Here is an 18238-nt window from a genome sequence, read left to right on the forward strand (position 1 = left end):
TTTCTCTCTCAGCTATGTGTGGGTGCACAGGCAGGCCTCGCTGCGGACTCCCCTGCACAGGGTAGGTACACAGAAGCTGTAAGCTAATGCCTGGATGGCAGGCAGAGCCACCCGTGGCTCTCTGTCACTGCACAGAGACATGATACCAGCAGCTGGAGGAAGCTGCCCCAGAGAGCATCAGGACACACCGTGCGACATCTGCAGCGTTCACCTCCAGGTACCTGCCTGTGTTACCCGGGAAAGGTTTCCCTGTGACAGCTTCAAGTCAGCTGTCAAAGAGCGTTTTGAAATACTATATTCACTGAGTCTACCCACTGCTGATACATTTTAAGTAAGGTGGGTTTTGATTTATGCAAGAAAAGAGTGATAAGTACTTTGCCCTGGTATTTCCATCTGGCTTGCAGTTCAACTTGTCTTGCATGCAGTCTTTAAAATAAACAAAACCAGCCATGAGACAAGCCTGTCCCTCCAATTATATCATCAATCTGGCACTGAAGAGAGGCTTTTGAAATAGGTAGACTCTTCAGGAATACTGCTTTTTGTTTTGGTAGGCAAGACTGGCACAGCTCATATTACTCTTGTAATTTTAGTACTTGGCAAAGAATCAGGCAGGGAAGAAAAACCCAGCCATAAGAAGACTGCTATTATCTGATATGTATTTTTTAAATACAAAGTACTTTCTCTGCACACAAGGAAGGCTAGAGACCGAGAGAGCAAAAGGTTACCTGGTTAAATCTTTTCTCTGGCCAAGGGAAGTCCCTCATGATGCAGTGGGGCTAGTTCTGCATCACTTCTGTTAAGAAGCAAAAAATACTAACTTGGGCAGGGTTTTGTGCGTCAGGGTTGGCCCAGGACACCAGGAATGCCAGGTGACCAGGGAGCGTCACCCTGGCTGTCACTCAGCTGTCTGCCCTACACCACCAAGGTCTTGAGACTCAAAGCAACACAGTTATGGTCTTCTTACAACACCAGCCACTTGCACGCCAGAATGGAACTATGGAGCCCCCTGAAGAAGTTTGCATTATTTTGCTAAACAGACCATTTAAAACTTTTATTTTCTTCATAAAAGCTGAAAGTCACCTTTACACTTCCACCCTAGGGGATTGCTATTTGTTTCTTCAAAAAGAAATTGAGGGAATTATTTGTCCCGCATAGGCAAAACCACAATTCTTTTCTTTCTCCATAGGTCCAGAAACCCATCACCTTAATCACAATCACCAGGGATCCTCAAATTCAGTCTGCTTTCAAAGTACCGTAACAATCTTTAATGAGCTTTACCTCATAGGAGTCTTTATTTGCCTTGTACTTTTCTATCTGGTATAGTTGGTTCTTGTGGCAAATACTGTCCTGGCCTTCCGACTTCTATGGAGAGAGAAGCACAGAAAAGTAAAGTATGTAAGATATTCAGAGAAAACTAACATTCAATTACTGCTTAATGGACCATATCCACATTTGGCATTCAGCGGAGGTGCATCAACTTACAGAGCTGGTGAATTTGGTCCATTACATTTTAAATATCATTGATGGCATCACCATTAAAACAAGCTTGCTAAAAGAAGTGAGAAAAAGAAAAAACTAAGAAGCTGTTGTCAGATTGGAAGGCCGTTGGGGGATAATTTCTCTAACAAGCAAACACATTAAGAAGAAAACTCCATACAACCCACCCTCCCGCCCATGCAGTCATGTAGGAGCTTACAGACCCTCAGCTAGTTAAGACTCCTCACCAGACCACAGGCAGCTGTGCGGAGAGGCCAAGGGAAGAGAGCATGCAGCTCGTCTTTGGGGACTGTGCCCATCCTAGCACTCCAGCAAGTACCACGCAAAACGTGGCCTGAGAGCTCAGCTCCCAGGATGTACTAGGAAGAATGAGATGTGGCAGCAGACTCCTGCCCTAGAGAAAGCTGCTGTGCAAACCCATCAGCAGTGTTCCTGACCCCCAAGCCATACACAGGGGCCAGGAAGGCTAGCAGGAGATTAGGAGAATTCACAGTCACGTTATTTCTCATGTAAAATTTTCAGCTAAGCTTTTACTTAAAAACTAAATAAAATCTTAATAGCTCTTAAGCTTCCTCTTGATTTCCTGAATGAAATTACATTGTGTGATTGATATTTCAAGTGGCAGAATTGTCTCAACATACAGACACAATACGCCACAAGTCACAAGTAAGGCTCTGCATGGCAAGAGTTTGCTTTCTATAGGGTAACTGCCTAGCTGGAGGAGATCTCCTATGGAAACAGGGACTTGTGAGACATAAAGTCTCAGCAATTATCTTTGCAACTTGAGGAATTCTTATCTGAAATAATGTTATTAGTTTGCATGGAATACTTCCCCTTCATGGTTACTGCTACAAAAATAGAAAAACCCAGCTTGGGTAAAGCCTTGAGATCAAATGCCAGCAAGCAGAGAAACTTTTAGCACTGTTTTTACCCTCCTCACCCACTTGTCCAAAGATTTTGCATCAAGCAGTACTTACCCTAAGGCTTGCCAAGTAGCGCTCCAGCTTCTTATTAAGTAGAAAGTAGATGGCAAGCGTGTGACTTGCCCTGTTTGAGAGCACAGTGTTGATGACGTCACTGTTCTTGTAGCCAAGCTTCTCAGTCATATGGAGCAGCACGCTTTGGCTGAGGTCCTCAAGGTGAATCCTGCACAGAGATGAGAGGCAGAGTATGCCATTCGTACCGTCCTCCCAGTGACAGAGCCTTCCCAGCCGTGGGCAACGTGGTAGAGTGTAAAGAAGAGGCCTGAAAGGCTCAGTAACATGGGAGTGATTAGTTCTCTCCTCCCGTTAGCAGGCACAAAAAGGGCAGACTATTCAGGAACCATGGCCACCACAGGGAGCCATGATAGCTGAATGAACAGCACTCTCCCCACCACGTCCTACCCTGATGAAAATGGCACTGTGACGCTCAGGATGCTGCCATTTGTTACCCTACATCTGACCAGTGAAGACTATCAAGATCATCTGGCTGGTTTTGAAGGAAAAGAGGTAAAATCCAACTCATGTAGCTACATTTGGCTTTCTGAAATGACCCTTTCCTTGTAGTCAAACACCACTGCATTCAGCTTACCTGTTATACAATATTCATGCGCTAAGTAGCTAGGGAATTTCATGCCAGAGAAAGGGGACGTACAGGGAGGGTTATTACAGCGGCTCTCAAAATGGTAAAACTGCTGCTATACTCATGTCAGTTAAAAGCACAAGTACAAGACTTATTTATGTACGTGCTCTTCTATAAAGTCTGTAACAGACTCAGCCAAGGCGAGAAATGGACTACAGCAGCCTTGTGGAAATGGCAAAGCATCTTCTCAGTCTAAGTTAAAACCAGATTTTCCAAAGAACTCTCCTCCTATTTAGACCTCTAAATGTGCTGGCCAGCTTCCCAGATGTACCCGTCAACTCTCATCCATCTCCAAAGAAATGCTGGGTTTCATTTGGTTTCTAACGGATATGCCTTGCTCCTAATATCAAGCCTAATATCTGAGGCAACTTAGGGGAGCTTAGGTTGTGGGCTCTTTTATAACCTGCTTCCCCTCTTCAGAAGGACCATCTTCCACCTTTTCTACTCCTGCCCTGCTGTCCCCCTGTCCTGAGCACCTGTGATGTGAGCAATGCCCGGACAGCAGTCTGGGTCTGACGTAGAGCACTTAGATAAGATGTAAAACACAGTCTGGAAAATCTCAAATAACTCTTTTCCTTTATTCAGCGTGCTTATTAGCATTCGTTCTGCAGCTAAGGAATGCTTGGGGTTGGAAGTTTTTTTAAGTTCAAAAGCAAAACTTATCTTCGCCATTGCACATTAAAGCATCTGGACAGCAAAAGAAATTCAAGCAATTTCTACTTGAAGTGCTCAGCAAAATGGGAAATTTTTGCTTGCCTTCAGGGAATTTCTTTAAGAAAAGCAAGTTTATAAAAAGCCTGGGAGAGTGTTCTCCTGAAAATGCAGTTTCTGCTGTTCTTCCGTCTTATATCCATGCTCTCCCTTTTCCTACCAAGTTCTTGTCTTGAGAACAATGGGTGTTACACCCAAAATGGTGGAAGAGCACTGCAAGAATATAACACAGCTTCTTGCTTGTATTATAAAAAGCATGACTGAGAGAGGAAGCGATTCCTTGCAAATTCACTAGTGAATTTTTCAGAACTATTTCGATACATCTTACCCACATCTGCACACTGACAAAAACTTGGAGAAACTCTTTTGAAGCTGACTCTAGTGGTATTTTCTGAAGGAAGCTCAAAAGCAGTTTGGCCATGTCTTTAAATATTACAAAGTTTATAGAGTATTTTCCCTATAAGGCTCCAGTATGACAAATTCTAGGCAGGTCAAGCTTGGGGCATCAACTAATTAAACTAAAGAAATACTATCCAAAAAATGAAGTGAAAGAAAAAAATCTGTATGACTTTTATCCTTTACAGCTTCACATAAAATGTGGGTTCAGATAGAAGGAGTGTCTACTTTTCTCTTGTTTTCAGATAAACAATGAGAAAAGCAGTGCAATCAGAAAGAAAGCAAGAAAGAAAGAAACTTTGTTTTTTCAGTAGCAAAGCATAGCATTCCACATTGATGTTCCCTTTACAAGTGCTTATAATAGGAAAGGATTATTATCATCACCATATACACATGTATGCATGAGCAAACATATGCCCTCTCTATAGTTTGGGACTGCATTTTCTTCTGTTCTTCCATTTGATTCACTTGCCTTTATGAGGGAATGATTAATGGGCACTCCATAAATATAGAGCATTGTGCAGCTATTCTATCTAATAGAGGCCGGCCTCTTTTGTAAGACACCTACCTAACTGCACTATGAGCAGACTCTAGAAGGGACGCTTCCACCAGAACCTGACTAAAGCCTGACAACTGTGAGGTAAGAAGTCAAAAATAGAGGCATGAAAAGGTACCTACAAATGCAGAAGAATTGTGAAAGCACATTCAAGCCATAGTTCTTTCTTTTTTCCTCTTTTCTATACATAAGACACACACAGCAAAAGAATTAAATTACCCATACAGCTATCAGTTACACTTACATTTGCTTAACAGATGTCATGTTTAGTAGATTGATTAGAGTCATTATGACAGTGATTTCATCAGCTTAATGACTCATTCAGTTTACACTTGTTTTCCCTTTCTTTACCATACAATGTTCATACGTACCATACTTCAGTACAGTCCAATGCACCGTGGAAACTCAAGATTTCCTTTTGTTGGACAGCACACTATGCAAATTAACTCAACTGCCCTTAAATTTGGGGCAGTAATGTTGAGATAATGGATCTGCCTGTTCTCACTCTTATTCCTTGCAAAGCAAGGCGGCATCTTTATATTCTGTACACATAGTTCTGGGGATTGCAGGCAGCTGGCTTCACATTTGCCCTCCCTGTTTCAGTAGACGGCTCTAGTGATGCCTCCAGGCATCCAAGCTGCTCAACACCTATCCCCGACCCTATTTTGAGAGTGGGAGACCTGTTATTCTCCTCACGTCAAAGAAAGGTATAGTCACAGTGATTTTTTATGAAGCAGTACTTGAAAATTAAGCCCCTACCTCTGGAGGGGAAATGCTTGCTGCTAAATTAGGGCACCTCCATTCCCTGTCAATGCAGAAGGAAAAGTGAGATGACTCAGGTAGGAGCCCGGACCGTGCAGGCTGCGACCCATAAACCAGCCAACAGCAACGGCAAAGGGAAAGGTCTCCAAAAATTCCTAAAGGGTGTCCCAAGATTCAGGGCTTAAATTGATTTTCTGTGCCCCTGTCTCAGCATGATCAAGCAGTGGCAGCGCTTGCCACTTGCTTCAGCAGTAAGAGGGGTGCTGCAGGTGCCTCTCAGCCCCACAGGGGTTGGACTCATGGCCGTGAAACATAGCCTTTTCATCTGGCTAGTCATGGAGCAGAGGGGAAAATGGGTGGGAGGCACTCTTACCTGTGATCTGCGCTGAATGCTGAAGGCTGGCTGTATGCATGAGTTGAGCATGCCTATGGGACTAAGTCCTTCAGGGCACCGACACAAAAAGATGGCCTGGCTGGTGAACACCAAATCATTTTTGGGTGGAGGACAGTGGTTCAGACATTCAGACAAAAGTAAGTCACTAAGCCTCCGGTATCTGGCAACTGAGTAAACTGTAGGGGGGAAGTTAGGATCTTCACTTAGGGACTCTCTTCGTAGCAAGTTAGGACAGAAATTTTGGGGCACTATCAAATTTTGAGTGCCAAAATTAGGCTTTAAGTTGCCGTCTTTGCCTCAGTGTTTCTTAGGATCTTGGCCTATAAGCTAGTAATTCCTATGGTGAATTCCTTGGCAGGAGGGCTTTGATACAGGAAGGAGGTTTTCTCTGATCAAATATAGACCTATATTTCCAAGCGAGTTGCCGGAGGCTCCATTTACATTCAGTGGAGAGGAACTTGGATCTCCTGGGCACAAAGTCATCCTACTGCAGAATCAAAGAGAAGTCAGATGAATCGTTCTGTAAAAAGTGCCCTTATTTCTCTCCATTGACAGTAACGAGACTCCAGGCTGGCTGGCTCATGTGTCGACTCTCCACTGCAGATGCTTAAAGTCAAGCAAGAATATATCTAACCACAGTGGACCACAAGTATCTTTTTTCATGTTTGACTGGCCATGAGATTTTTTCTGTCATGCATTCAGCATTGCACAGGTATTCAAGATCAACAGCCAACAATAGCAAGATCATTTAACTCTGACCTTTCTCACCATGGTTTGCATATTTAACTAATCCACAGAACCTTATGGATGTATCACAAACAGGCATAGCCTCTACTGGGAAAGTAGCTTGGCTTTTACTGACAAACAAGGAGAAGATCAGAGCTGATGAAATACCTGTCACTCAGATCCGTTCCAAGATCTGGAGCCAATCAGTCATAAGATCTGCATCCCAGAGCACCCTAAAAGTAATGCATCATATGCCACCTTCTAATTTAAAGTATTATTTCTGACCATTTTAAGCAACACATATTCAGTGGCCAATCCTAACTTTTAAGACGGAATCACAAAAGCAATCCCAGAAAATGCAGTAGGATGCCGTCACACAAGGAATGAAACTGCAATGCCAGAGTCATTTATGTTTTAATGTATATACACTCTGGCAGGCTTTCTCCACTTTCACACAGTACCTGTTTGGATATGTTACGTTAGGTGGTGCTCTCCCAGGGTAATTCTCATTAAGCCATCGATTTGCAAGCGCCTGCTGGATGTTTGGTCTCTTTGCAGGATCTGGCTCTAGTAGAGATCGTAGAAAGTTTATGGCCGCTGTGAAGAAATCAAGAAAAACAACAGCTATTTCATATACTTTATGACTTAACATGGTAGTTGAGTTACTACAGGTGTGTAGCCTGATGAAAAATATACTAAAAAGGACAGTTTTTCCTTACGGTATGCTCTAATATCCCTGAGAAAAAGGAAAACCTGATAAGGGATTAGTAAGTAAAATAAACAATGATTTATGGTCACAATGATTTATAGAGTCATAAAGGAGAGGAGAAAAAGCGCCTTTTGTTTCAGAGCTTGTTTGAAGTTTCCAAGCAGGTTAGCCAAAACTTAATTTTTGTATGAGGACAAGAGGCTGGAGTCAGGTCAGAGGCAAATCAATCTGTGTTTAAAGCAGAAAGAGATGGACTGGGGGTGAGTGGAGGGAAGGTATGCAGATGTGGGAGGGACAACATGGAGAATTGGGCTCCCTTTGACATTATAAGGACAAATCCTCTCCTGGCTTCCACCCAAGCTCCTATGCAACCTCCAAGCAGGAGGTTTTAGCCAAATTAAAAGACTACAGTAAAATGAACGGGCTTCGCTCTGTTTTCAGATACTAAACCTTCAATTTTCAGTGATATTCAACCACCCCTTGGGAGTTTCTTGCAAAAACCCTCAAAAGTACTTTTTGGATATTTTTAAGTCATGCGCTTCTTATATGGTTAGAAGCAATGAAATCAAGTGATTTGCATAAAGACTCACAAGAAGTGAATATCTGAGCTGAAAATAAACTCTGTTTTAACTAGGTCTGGTCTTTATTCCTCAAATTATCAAGGCTGGATTCAGTTTACCTGCTACAAGATAGTAAAGAGTTAACTATGTCCTCTACAATTCCCTGCACGAAAGATAAAGAAACATAATTCTGAGAAAACCAAGATCAGAATGATTTTTGTAGACGAGATATAGTCAAGCGGGATGATGCCAAATGAATCCTGAATGAAGTCAACAGAAAGCAAGAGGCAGAAGTGATGGCTGTGGCACAGTTTTCTCCAGGTCAGATGGGCAGGACCTTAGGGGCTTTTATCCACCTTCTCCCACAGTAGAGCTGTGGTTCCCCTCCTACGCTCTCTTGAGCGTGTCTTATTTACTTGTCTCCTTACTAGCGCAGGTGCCCTGGGCAGAGGCAGCACAGGACCACTGTGGCACGGGATGGTGTCCTCTGGGATGTGTCTTCTGGGTAAGCTGCAGTACAGCCTTGCCAACATGGGATACTTTAGCTTAGCACAGGCAAATCAAACCCCTTAAAGGCTTGTGTTACAAAGCAGATCAAACTGGATGTGCTAACGCCTCAGTGCTAGAAAACTGCGAAATTATGAGCCAGTCCTCCCATTCAGCTTTACAGGCGTTTGGTCTCACTGCCACAGCATGATCACTCGGCACCACGCCATCCCCTACTCTGAAGCAGAGCAGCCACGACATGTCTTTTCCACCAGCAATACAGTGAAACCCTTGTGAATCCCTGTTCCCACATGCAATTTAAGGAGAATAATATGCCTGCTGGTGAGGCCATGACGTCCTCATCTGAAAAGGGCATAAACATTAACCTAGCCACAGCGCCACCGCTCTTCACAGATTCTCCTCTATGAGACCGCTGCCCTCCTCCGTGTTTGCATGGCTGTCCTCCTGAGAATTTTTACCTCCCCAGGTGCACCCATATCACCCCCGACCCACAGTATGGGGCAGGGCGGTGGATGAGGAAGGGAGGGTTTCTCCTCAAATAAATCAGGGTTAGACCCCATAGGTGACAACTCCTAACAGCTTGGGTAACCTCAGCATTCAACATCCTGCAAAAATCAGGTATCAGCTGGAGAGGGCCCTGAGAGGCTATCCGTTTCAACACAGGCCTACTGTCAAGAAGCTTATATATGGAAGAGAGAGAGAGTTACAATTATGTATTTACCGGCTCAGCTAGGCATCGGCTGGGTTTTTTCTAAGTTCTCTCTTCACAAATAGCAGATTTATGTGAGATGCTTTACTTAAATCTTTCCCAACATTTTTGTAATTTTCCAACAACAGCAATATTGCGAAAGCAGCAGGAAAAGCTTACATCCAAGTTCACAAACCTGCTGGAAGCGGACACTACGGCTGCCCTCCACATGCCCCGAGTGCCCCTGACACGCCTCTTGGGCACGGAACCCCTCATTGTGGCAAACAACAAACCCCTTGTTCTTCCATTTCATCTCCTCTCTCCCCAGTACTTCCCCCATCTCTGTGTTAGAAACCGCATCCATCCCACGGGTCAGCGCAAGATAAATAACCCTCCCCCAAACCAACGCTCTCCCCTTCCTTCACCACCACCCTCAGTCCCCAAATCAGCTAATGTCTTCTTAAAAATCTTACCTTTTTTCCCCCCTTGGCAAAAGGCAGACTAATTAAATGAATCTTTTTAAGCACCACAGGGATCAACAGATCCAGACTGGGAGAAACTAATTCTGGAGAGAAGATCCCCCCTCAGCAGGCTCCCTGGCCAACCAGACCCAGGCAACACGGAGGAGATGAGTAACAGCACCTTGGCCTATTTGAGCTGTCAGATGGTGCAGGGAAGAGAGAAGGCTTTATAATTCCCTAGGAAGCAAACATGAAGCTGCCCAATCGATTTTTGGACCCACTGCACCTGACGTCATTTTTCTGGCTGCACCAAGTGGGCTGGCCAACAAAGGGTGCCGTGAACCACCCTGCCAGGGCCTCATTAGATGCAGCCTCATTTATGAAGAGCTCGAGGACAGCACTAATCTCATTAGCCAGTGACCTGCACTCGGTGGAATTTTTTTCCCATGGTGTGATTTTGGGGCAAACTTTGCTCTTTTGACAAATGAGAGACCAGCATCATGAGAAACTACATCTCTCAACTTCCTTGAGCATACTGAGCTTAGTGATGACATGAAACAGAGAGTGCTTCAGTGGGGATTACAAGACCTCAGCTGTCTTCATGTTCCTGGTCATGAATGAAGTCAACTGAGTGTCCTGCTCACACTGTGAGGGTGTGCCTGGTTAAAATGAGGTGTACGGGCGTTGCTTACAAAACCAGATGGAGAAAATGCAATGAAGTCATTTCACAAGCCACAAGTGAGCTCCACCTAATAAAATCCTTCCTCCAAACTACAAGCATGGATAGATGATGGCTTTTCTTCTCGTCTCCACTTTATTGCTCTGCTCCAGAAGGGAGACCGTGAACACGCATAAGCTGTAAATTTACGATAAAAAAGGAATGTGTGTAAGGTGAATTCCAACTTCCTGAACAACTGAACTCTGCTCACCTAAAAACAATCATTAGATAGCTGTGTTGTTTAAGAAGCTTAATGAAAAATGGTCTCCTAAATGGGAAAATCAAACACTAACTCCAAATTTTCCCTGTTGCTGCACAGTTGCTTTGGGTGCTCAGAGTCACCCAACATTTTAACTAATACAAATATACACTTGCTTCGTGATAAGACTGGCTACTTTTACGATGGGACTGTGTGTTCAGTAACTGTGAAATTAAATATTGAAAGACAACATTGACCTAGATCAAGAACTGATGCGTACCTTTGTTCAGGGTGAGCAAAGGTTAACATGTTTAAATCTATTCCATTAATTTGCCATCATCTCTGAAAGTTCAAGCTGCTATAATTCTCACAGGATAAACAAAATGCTGTTTTCACTGGAGACTGTAGTGTCAGTGAGCTACAAATGCTACAGAGTGCATTTGCGAGAGAATTTGATCTCCCTTATAAAATGGTAGGATGAATGAAACAATAAAATGAAACCCTGCAAAAGTAACGTTTTATTTTTTGCTACCCAAGGTCTGGTCTTCTGCAGGCCTTTATTGATTGACTGAGCCTTTATGACATGAGTTGTCCCAGTGAAGTCAATGAAATCTCCCACTTAAAGACAATTAGAAGAAAACAATTATTGAGGAAACAGTCCATTCATTCAAAGACACTACACAGCCATCATATAACTGCTCTTTATTGATAAAAGCCTCACCCTGGGAGGTAAGGTTGGTAAATTTTTGCCAAACTTGGAAAATGTTTACTATGACATGCAAGTCCCTGAATTCAAGAGTAACTTTGCAACTGATGCAGGATTTGGCATCTAGAACAGTACAGCATGAAGCAGCCAGTATAATCTTTCTTTTAATTTACTCAGTGGGGCTTTAGAGCATGTGCTAGAACATTAGAATAGCCATTTTGTGCAACTGAATCCTAACGGGAAGTCTCCAGAATGGAAATACCAAACACTCTAATTGTGTCAAATAGATGTCAAGACCTGCAGCATCCCAGCTCACTTGTAAACCTACCACTTTACAACATGCCAGCAATATGAACTGCTGGCAGGAAAAGTGTCCTGCATACAGATGCTGAGTGAACAAGGAACAGCATACTCTGCTTGAACCACAGATAACCTGTGTGAGAAAACCTTTAACTACATACTTCTTCCATATGAAGATAAATCTGTACTTGCAGAATTCATCTTGTGAAACAACTTCTAACAGCTCTCTCTTATCCCCCATGTCAATGGTTGCCATCCTTAGTGTACTGAGTGAAAATGTATGCTCTGTTACCCGTTTTCTATTTGCAATCTTTTAATTTTATTGAATGTCCTTTGTAAACAGGCTGCCAGATAAGGAGAACAGAAGCTCTCCATGAACAACAAATTTAGCATACAAAAATAAAGCCCAACTACAAAACAGAGTTTGTTCCAAATGCTGACAACGGTCTTGCTATAAGCTGAAAAATAATTCTGTTGCCTAGTGACATGGCTTTGAAGCAGGAATTAATATTTCTCATACTAATTCTTCAACAATTTTGCATTTTGTGAACACACAAAGGTTATCACAGGCCACTGTCCCAAAATAACTTTCTGTGTGCGTGTCATTATTCCATAATAAATGTGAGGTCATTCAAGGGAGCTTATCACTCAACCCTAGTCATGACAATGCCCAGGAATTTGTTATCCCAAAATAATGTGTTCATGCATCCATACCCTATGCTAAAGTCTTCTGAATGTGCAAAACTGACCAATGACTTCACAAAAGCAACTTCATAGATTTTCACAGATTTGTTCCTCTCTATTCAGCACAGCTTGGTGCTTCTCCAGCTTACATACAGAAGTCAAAGCAAAAGGAGTTATACTACATCAACTCCTGCAGATCTTTTGAGGAATAAAATGAAAAAAAGGAGTATTTTTCACAATTAGCATGCCATATCGGCAGCATGACTCGCAATCTAGAATTCAATGCAATGGTTATGACTGACTGGATCTGTGATCTGAACAGGTCCCAGCACACCCCTTTGATTACCTGTAGAGAGCTGGGTGGGAAAAGGGTTCATTTCTTTGTCCACCATTTTCTGGTATAAAGCTCTCAAGCTGAACGGCTCCACAGTAAAAGGTAATGTTCCAGTCAACATTGCGTACATGTTCACCCCACTAAAAGGAAAAATAGAGAAAAGAAATCAAAATCTTCAGGAACAAGGAAAAACATAGGCTTAGGTTTTAGTGACTGTACTTCATCTTTAATGACTGACAGCTACTAAAAAAGACCAAACAAAAGCTCTCTCTTCTGTTGCACACAATGACTTGGGCAAGGATTCCCAGAGGTTTTTTCATGGAGGGTCAGACAATGTGTAGGACATAAGCTGGGAGTCACAGAACTGAGCCCAGCTCTTAGGCAACTCCTCAGCTAAATGCCACGCCACAATTAAGTCTCCCTGCAGGCTGCATAAACACGTTGCTTTTGGGGGCCTTGGCCCTGTGCTGCCCTGGGTGTGGAACGACTGCCTGCACCAACAGGGACATCATAGGTCTTGTCTCAGTTCCCAAAAGGTCTACAAGAATGACTGTGATCTGTTTGCCTGCATTCCTCAGGGCTGGCACTCTCACCCTTGATGTGGATGGATGGCCCATTGCTGGAGTGAGAAATTCAGTAGTCACACAGTGATTAAGCTGTGGGTCTCCTTGGAGGACAGAATGCAAATTAGGCTTCAGCAGAGGAAGTTCTACTGAGACTTGAGGTGCAATAGGGGAACCACTGGGTCAAACTGAGAGATGAATCTGAGCCAGGTCCTAGTCTCATATATAAACTATGGCCAATCTTTCTTAGCAGTAGTAGTACTTACACAGTACATTACATTTTCCAAGCATTCCAAATACTTCAACTTGGGAATTATCACAATTCTGCTATTTCATTGAAATTTATACAGACGTTATTATCCCCACTTGGTAAGGGGAAATCTATTGATACTAAACCAAAAGGCAAAACTCAACTGATATCACCTAATTCCTCTCCAGGATTGGCAAGGATAACCGACACCCTACACCCTATCCATGGCCAACAGCAGGGTAGTGGGAGTTGCACAGTCTACAACAGTACTACAGACAAATTCATTGACTCCAAAACATCTTTGTAGCTTCCTCTACCTCTGGCAGTGGGGACTTCTGTCTGTTCTTTTGCCTGAACACCAGTAAGCTCACAAAGGCTCACAGATTTTCTGGCCATTTTAATTTCCCCTTTAACAACTGTGCTTTCAAAGTGATAACCTGACTTGATACCACACTTCCTGTCAGACTTGACCGTGGATAGTGCATGGAGCCCACGTGAATGCTTGAGAATCCTTTGGGGAAAACGGGAAAAGCTGTTGGCCCTCTTGTGCCAGAGCCACGCTTTCTGCTATGTCTGAACATCATTGATCAACAGTTGTGCTTTACTACAATCTCTCTATGCTATATGCTCTACCAATCTACATACAGGTACATAAAAGATCTATTTCAGAACAAAATATCTGAGCAATTCAGTTCAGAGAATCATGTTAATTCAACAGATTTTCTTGCTCGGAGTAGCCAAGTACATGAATAACTCTTCTCATTTGAGCAATGGGTAATGATGACAGTAACAACAATTACAAACTAGAGAAGTAACTCACATGGACCAAACGTCTATTTTGGGCCCGTATTTTTTCCTTGCCAGAAGTTCAGGGGCTGCATATGCTGGGCTCCCACACTGGGTGCTGAATGGATCAGAATAACCCAAGATGCCTGCACAGTTGCTCAATCCAAAGTCTGTGAAAGGCACAGAGATAGAGTTATGAAAGAGGCAGATACAATAAAACCATGCTAGAACACAAGGGGAAAAAAAAGCTTTTTTTTTTTTTCCAAAAGGTAAGCAATGAACTGTCTTAGAAAAAAATCACCCACATGCAAAAATTTTATAGAATTTGTTTCTCTGAGGTACTAAATAACCAAAGGTTTCCACAAACAAACAAAAAAATCTTAGAACATGCGCAATTATCAATTTCTTACACAAAGCAACTACATTTCACTGGAAACTGGATGGCAACAACCAGAGTTGAGCTTGTCCCAGGCACTACGTGATGTTTACGGGACAGAAAGGCACCTCAGGCTGTCATGGATTCCATACTGCTGCAGAATGTTACATAGAAGCCAAGTTTAAGTGGGCTTCTTCAACATTTTCCTGTAAATTGTGTAAATGTGCCATCAAATGCAAGGTGGGGGGGTTGCCTTCTGGGACTACTGTGATGATGCACAAATGCACAGGGTTGCAGTCAGCATTTCAGTTCTGAAATAACACAGGGAGATCTTAGAGCAAGAAAGGGAATGTGTTGCTGTGGTTCCCCCTCCCCAACTTCTGCCTTGAATTATTGTATTTCTGGCCCCTGAGTGTGTCTGCCACTCTTTTGACGGCAACAATAGTAACAAGGGACTGGCAAAGGCTGGCACCGTGAGCCGACTGGAGACAAGAGGCAGCCTCTCCACATGGAAGGAGGCTGCAGTTTCTCAATTGCTTTCAGCCAACCCAAGCCCAGGCTGGCACCGAGAAGGGTGTTCCTGAAATCTCCCCCATCTGCTCCAGTGCTGGTATGGCTGCAGGGTGAGCTGGGTTTAAGAAAGGATCTTAAAAATTAAACCGCTAAGCAAGGAAAGAAAGGCAGAGTCACACCAGCAGCAGAGGCAGCTGGGAGCAACGTGCAAGCCTACCTTGTCTAGTGGTAGCCCATGGTTGGCTTGGGAGAAAGCAATTATGAAACCACAGCCTGAGAGATTACATGGGAAGGTGAGGAGAGATTGCAGAAGGTCTTGAAAGTGAAGTCAAACCACTTGACGTGGTAAGGGGAAAAGGCAAGACAAGCTTGCAAGGAGGAGGATGACACAGGCAAAGCTGACAGGCTGTGAGAACGGCCTTTGCTGCAGGGCAACGTATCCAGGAGCAGCGGATCTAGGGAGGTCACAGTCAAAGATGTTCACATTTATTAATAACTTGTTAGTGATGACAGCTGCAACAAAAGTACTGCTATTAAGAACACTGACATCTGTTTTGTTCCTTTCTTTTTCTGATCCAGTCTTCTTAAAAACTCCCAGAATATGCATGTTTAAAATGAAAACTGCCTTATACATAAATGAGGCAGCTGGGAGAAGCAGACTTCTGAATCCTCTTCCTATAGGCTTGTGTCTTGCACCCATGTCTCTGGTAAAATAGCATATTTCTGGGTGGGCTACCCACCTGCCTGGATGGGCTAAAAGCATCACATCTTGCAGGCCAAATATAGCAGGCAAGTGTTGAGCCCATGTAGTAGTCTCTCTCCAGAGTCATTAATTTGGGTCTCTCTCCCTTATCTGCCTAATTATTTGCATAAGACTTGAAGTAATGGCCTGTCCTTTAGCTTTTACCCCATGTTAAATTTAGTTGAAATCAAGAGAGGAGTTCTCAAGGTATTAGAAGTGCCCTGACAGGGCAGTCACACAAGCTTTGTTCCTTACAAAACCAGGCAAAAAAAATAATAATGCTTGCAAAAAAATACAATTATAAAGATGGTGATATGAGCTGGAGTGCCCAAATGACTGCACAGTGCTTTCCACTTGACAGGCTGCATCTCTGAGAGTGAGACAAGCACAAGAGAGGCAAGAATCACCATATTTTACATCCAAAGAGGCTCTGAGGGGCTTTTCTGGAGAACATTGTCAAAACTGAAGGGAGGAACAAGTCAGTTTCCTTGCCTCTGATGGAAAACAGTTGTCTCTGGACACTGCTTAATCATCTCTGCTATATATGTATTATCCCTGGGGCTTATACAAATACTTCCAAGGATCCATTTACTTAATTAATGTATTTATTAGCTGTGGCCCGAGATGAGTTATGTCAACTGTAAAATGCTTTGTAAAACTCCTAGAAATAACATCTCCACACAGAATTATTCACAGTCTTTACCCTACTGTGTCATACCACCTCAAAATTACTTGACTGGAACATAATGCTTTACAATCAAAGTATATAAGGGCTATATTCTGCGATGGTGTAAATCAGCATCCTTTTATCATTATCAATGGAGATATACACCAGTGCAGGTTTTAATTATCTTATTTGCTTAAACTATAAACATCCTATTCACTTTTTTCAGCTCATTCATATAATCCAGGCTAGTATACTCTTTTTTCTGGTGCCTGTTGAAATACAGAATGCATGTAAACACATGCATATTGGGGACAAGGATTTTATCGCAAAAGAAACAGGAATAGTTATTAACACTGTGGCAGCACATCATGATTGCAGTGTGATTTTCATTAAGGATGCACTGCTGATCCTGATACGAACAGGATTACCACCATCACTGATAATTTCACTGCCATTCCTGTCTCTGTCTTGGGCTTCCTTTCAATAAGCCAAGCTAATTACAGAATTCAGATCAAAGGCCACACTTGGTTTTCCAAAGTAAATATTATGACATGGAAATTTCACCACCCCCACTGTTCATACTATCGAAGTATCGCATTACACTACTCCTCTTTAACGCCTCCAGGAAATCAACATTAAGCTATGGATATATGGCTATCTCTGAAGCTGTGACAGTTGGAATAGGGAAAGAGTTATTTAATAACAGAAGCCTCAGCACCAAGCAGGAGCTCATGGACAAGTTTGACCAGCAGTCCTCAACAGACCTCAGCAGAGCTATTTATTGGCAGCGTCCTTTTGGTGCCGTAAGCCCTTGAGCAGGGTGCCGAGGACCTCGCATGGTCCGTGAGTGGCTTTTTGTGGCATCTTTACCAGACACCTACCACCACGGGCTGGTAGATGAAGTGAATTATTTCCAGTGTTTCCAATCCTGATATTCTTAAATTTGAGATTTAACAGGCAGTTAAGAATAAGTCCACTTAACACAGCGAAGACTTTTTCTAATAATACTATCTAAGAACATAATATAAATCACCTTACCATGTAGCTAAAAAGAGTAACAGAAGCAAGGTGCCATTAAGCAGCTGGTGAAGAAAGGGACTCAAGGGATTCATTTCTCACTGAAATGCATGAACAAGTAGGGAGTTTCAATGTCATTTAAACTGTTTTTTTCCCTTTATGGTGGGTTTTTTTTTTTTCATTTCACAGTTATTACAAAAGCAACATTTTTTTATTAGGTACTAGTGTGTTTGCTGCTGTACCAGACATGGAGACCAAGCTCCCACCCAAAAGCAGTTACTGTGAGCTGCTTTTGTAGGTCAGGTTCTTCTCTCAAGCATGAAAAGCAGCATGTAATTCCTCAAAACATGCTCTTCACTCCTGAATAACCTTCCTGTGATGACGCAACTGATCCGTCACGTTTCTAGAAAGACAGCCTACATAAAATATTGTACTGAGTGCTGAATGAGCTGAGTGAGGGAACAGGCAGCAAGGAGGAAGAGGAGTAAATTATCTGGTCTATCCACCAGTCACAGACAGGTGCTGGGAAATTCCCTTGTCCTGGGAAGTCCCGGTGGCAACAGAAAGCTGCGCGGCAGCTCAAACACTGCTGCTGCTACCACCTGGAAAAAAGGTGTTGGTGAACAGAAGTTGCCCAGGGACCTGAGGCTGGTTTCTGCAGGCCCCACTCCAGCTTTGCCTGCAAACGCAGCAGACAGAGCATGAAAAACAGAGGCACTGCTTCTTCAGGGTGAACAACTAGAGGTCACCAGCATCGCTAGCGAGATACAGCATGAGCTGACTGCAATATTAA

General features: G+C 43.1%; 1 protein-coding gene across 4 annotated transcripts in view; it reads right to left on the reverse strand.

Moving 5' to 3' along the window:
• The window catches only part of HUNK (hormonally up-regulated Neu-associated kinase), a 57177-nt gene that overhangs the window by 8491 nt on the left and 30448 nt on the right, over positions 1-18238 (reverse strand). For all 4 annotated transcript variants that reach the window (XM_075101055.1, XM_075101065.1, XM_075101035.1 and 1 more), the window contains exons 4-8: positions 14165-14300; positions 12544-12671; positions 7127-7262; positions 2475-2643; positions 1279-1362 (exon numbers count right to left, since the gene is read on the reverse strand). In XM_075101055.1, coding sequence (XP_074957156.1) covers positions 1279-1362; positions 2475-2643; positions 7127-7262; positions 12544-12671; positions 14165-14300 — 653 coding nt within the window. The remainder of the gene's footprint in view (positions 1-1278; positions 1363-2474; positions 2644-7126; positions 7263-12543; positions 12672-14164; positions 14301-18238) is intronic.

Source organism: Phalacrocorax aristotelis, chromosome 1, assembly GCF_949628215.1.
Source record: "Phalacrocorax aristotelis chromosome 1, bGulAri2.1, whole genome shotgun sequence".
Classification (NCBI taxonomy): domain Eukaryota; kingdom Metazoa; phylum Chordata; class Aves; order Suliformes; family Phalacrocoracidae; genus Phalacrocorax; species Phalacrocorax aristotelis.